Genomic DNA, 2,892 nt, shown 5'->3' on the forward strand with positions numbered 1-2,892 from the left:
ATATATATATATATATATATATATATATATATATATATATATATATATATATATATATATATATATATATATATATATATATATATATATATATATATATATATATATATATATATTGCTATCATGGTTTCTAAAGTGATCACTTGCACACACAGCAAACAGTATGATTTAAAAAATTTGCATAAAATGTGCATATGCTCAAGTATATAGACAGATGCAAATAGAGACATACGGTAATTACGGTAACTTAAACATTTAGTGTATCACACCATATATGAGCATATGACTTGAATGGCCTGGTGAGAATGCTGTCTAAGTGCTTACACATTTTTGAACTAACATGGATTACTACCAATGGGGAAGATGCCTAAAAATGCTATTGATAGAATTTGCAATAGAGGAGATTCATCTATGAAGGTCAGGCAATATCATAATAGCTTCCTTCAAAGAGTCTTCTGGTGCACTGTAGTCTGGTAATCATTCCACCTTACAGGAGTGGACAATCTGAAGCCCTTTTTGATGTCTCTTTAAGCCCTTTCTGACTACAGTTGGTGAAATCAAAGGGTCCTGCTATTTTGTGACAACTGCCACAAAAACCCTGAAATATATCAGTTTATTAAAAGGGGAAATTGTCAAAACTCCTTACTAAACCTATCAATAGCAAGAGGAGTCATGTGGCACCATGTTTTTTGCAGCCACCATCCTCACCCCACCCCACCCCACCCTAGTGATCAGCACTTAGAAAGCTCTGTCATCACAGTTGCCAGGATTCCATGGGAAAAGGAAATGATAATGATAACGATAACGATGACGATGACAATGACAATGACAATGACAATGACAATGACAATGATAATGATAATGATAATGATAATGATAATGATAATAATAAAGTTGGAAGGGACCTTGGAGGTCATCATTTTGGACAAATATAGAGTATAGCCTAGGACATGGGTGTCAAATTTGCCACACCATGTGATGTGTCGCAACATATCGTGACTTTTTTTGCATTGCTGGAGCTGGGGTGGGCGCGGCCTCCATATGATGCAACTGGCCAGGGGGGGCAGCAGTTTGACACCTCTGGCCTAGGAGGTTTGACTCTGTTAGAAGAAAGCTACAAACTAATTTCAAATAGTTGTTGAGTTCGGCAGAATTTTCACCCTGGTAGTACTGAATTTAGCATGTTACATTTATTTTTATGAAGACAACTAAAAGAAAGGAAATTTGGGAAAGGGATGATAGGAATATAGTCAATTAGTTCCTTTTGCTAATGAAATTTGCTCCAGAGTGATGCATCAGAACAAATCTGGGGCAAGGCTGGAAGTGTTAGGCTATGTATGCAAGTATACTCTGGTGTGAAATTGGATTTTGCTTCAGGTATGTTCTAATGGATACATTTACACATGATTATCTTATTTCCATTAATACTGAAATATTAACTTGGAAAGATCATTCAAACTCATTAGTTTTAACCAAAAATGGCATCCATGCAAAAAGAGCACTCCCACAGAGGGAAACTCTTAAGCCACTATATGACGCTATCCCAGATTCTGATCAAGTAACTAAGTATACCTTCCATCCTTTGGTTGTTTCCACTCCATTGTATTCTGGGTGTGAACCTCCACTTGTCGTGCTTGAGGCCTAGAAAGAGAGAGCAAAGAATATCATATTTGAACAGGAAGAACCAGAGAGAAGACCTGAAACCAGAAAGCTAATAATCTGAATAAAAGCTTGTCAATTAAATATATTGAAGCTTGCAAACTAGTAGAATGTATAGTGCAGACATCTAAGCTCTACAGAGGTCTGTGGGCATTCCCATAACATTAAGCTGATATTAGTTTAGTAAACTATATGGGAGACGGAATAATTTCTTCCATGCATTTTATTTGTATGCAGAGGGATACAGTAGATGGATAGATAATTAATCAGTAGCTAGTAATTTAAGCTTAATTACAGTTCTTTATGCCAGAAGAATTTCTCAAGGAGTTTCTACTCCTATCTAATTGGATTTACTCTAACCTAGTAATCTATCAAGTAATTAAACCTAACCCCGAGACCTATGCTTCAAGCTAAGCAATGACTGTGGTTTGCATTAGTCTGCCACTTACAAGTCTACCCCAGCTGCTTCAAGACAGGAAAGATCCAGGCTCTTGTGCTTAGAAACTTAACAATTTTGATTAAATTACTCCATCAGAAGTGAAAATAAATGTTGATTTGATCAGCTTTGAGTGGGACACCTGCTTTGCCACTTCCTGTTTTTGTTCCCGACTGACATCTCGATAATATTTTTTCCCTAGGACTCTAATATGACTTACAATTCTGTGGCCTGTAGGATTCTCCAGCACAAAACGCTGCACTCTCTTCTGCCTTTGTTGATACAGTCTCGATCCCCTGTTTATGGACAGGGACAACTCCTCCATCATCAGATCTTGAGGAGTGCTAACCTTCTTTCCCAAGTCTAATTCTGGAGCTGAAGACACAAATAAATATATATATATTCAGAATAGAATAGAATAGAATAGAATAGAATAGAATAGAATAGAATAGAATAGAATAGAATAGAACCTTAGAGGTCTTCTAGTCCACTCCCCCTGCTCAAGCAGGAGAACCTATACCATCTCAGATAAGTCTCTTCTTAAAAACCTCCAGTGATGGATCACCTGTGATTTCTGGAGGCAGGCTGTTCCACTGGTTAATTGTCCTCACTGTTAGGAAGTTCCTCCTTAATTCCAGACTGATTCTCTCTTTGATCAGTTTCCAACTGATGCTTTGGAGAATAGTTTGACCCCCTCTTCTTTGTGGCAGCCCTTCAAATACTGGAATGCTGCTATCATGTCACCCCTATTTCTTATTTTCTAATATGGATGCATTTGTTTCACCCTTTGCCATTCT

At 37.1% G+C, this 2,892-nt stretch overlaps 1 protein-coding gene across 1 annotated transcript; it reads right to left on the reverse strand.

The window, feature by feature from the left end:
• Window positions 1-487: 487 nt before the first annotated feature.
• Window positions 488-2,470, reverse strand: LOC107301140 (myozenin-3; the record flags this gene model as incomplete). The annotated part of the gene is given in 3 exon segments (XM_015830403.1): window positions 488-598; window positions 1,573-1,641; window positions 2,316-2,470. Coding segments are annotated over 3 exon segments (335 nt in total), but the record flags the coding sequence as incomplete, so codon positions are not given.
• Window positions 2,471-2,892: the final 422 nt, after the last annotated feature.

Source organism: Protobothrops mucrosquamatus, unplaced genomic scaffold, assembly GCF_001527695.2.
Source record: "Protobothrops mucrosquamatus isolate PMUCROS unplaced genomic scaffold, P.Mucros_1.0 scaffold10187, whole genome shotgun sequence".
NCBI lineage: Eukaryota > Metazoa > Chordata > Lepidosauria > Squamata > Viperidae > Protobothrops > Protobothrops mucrosquamatus.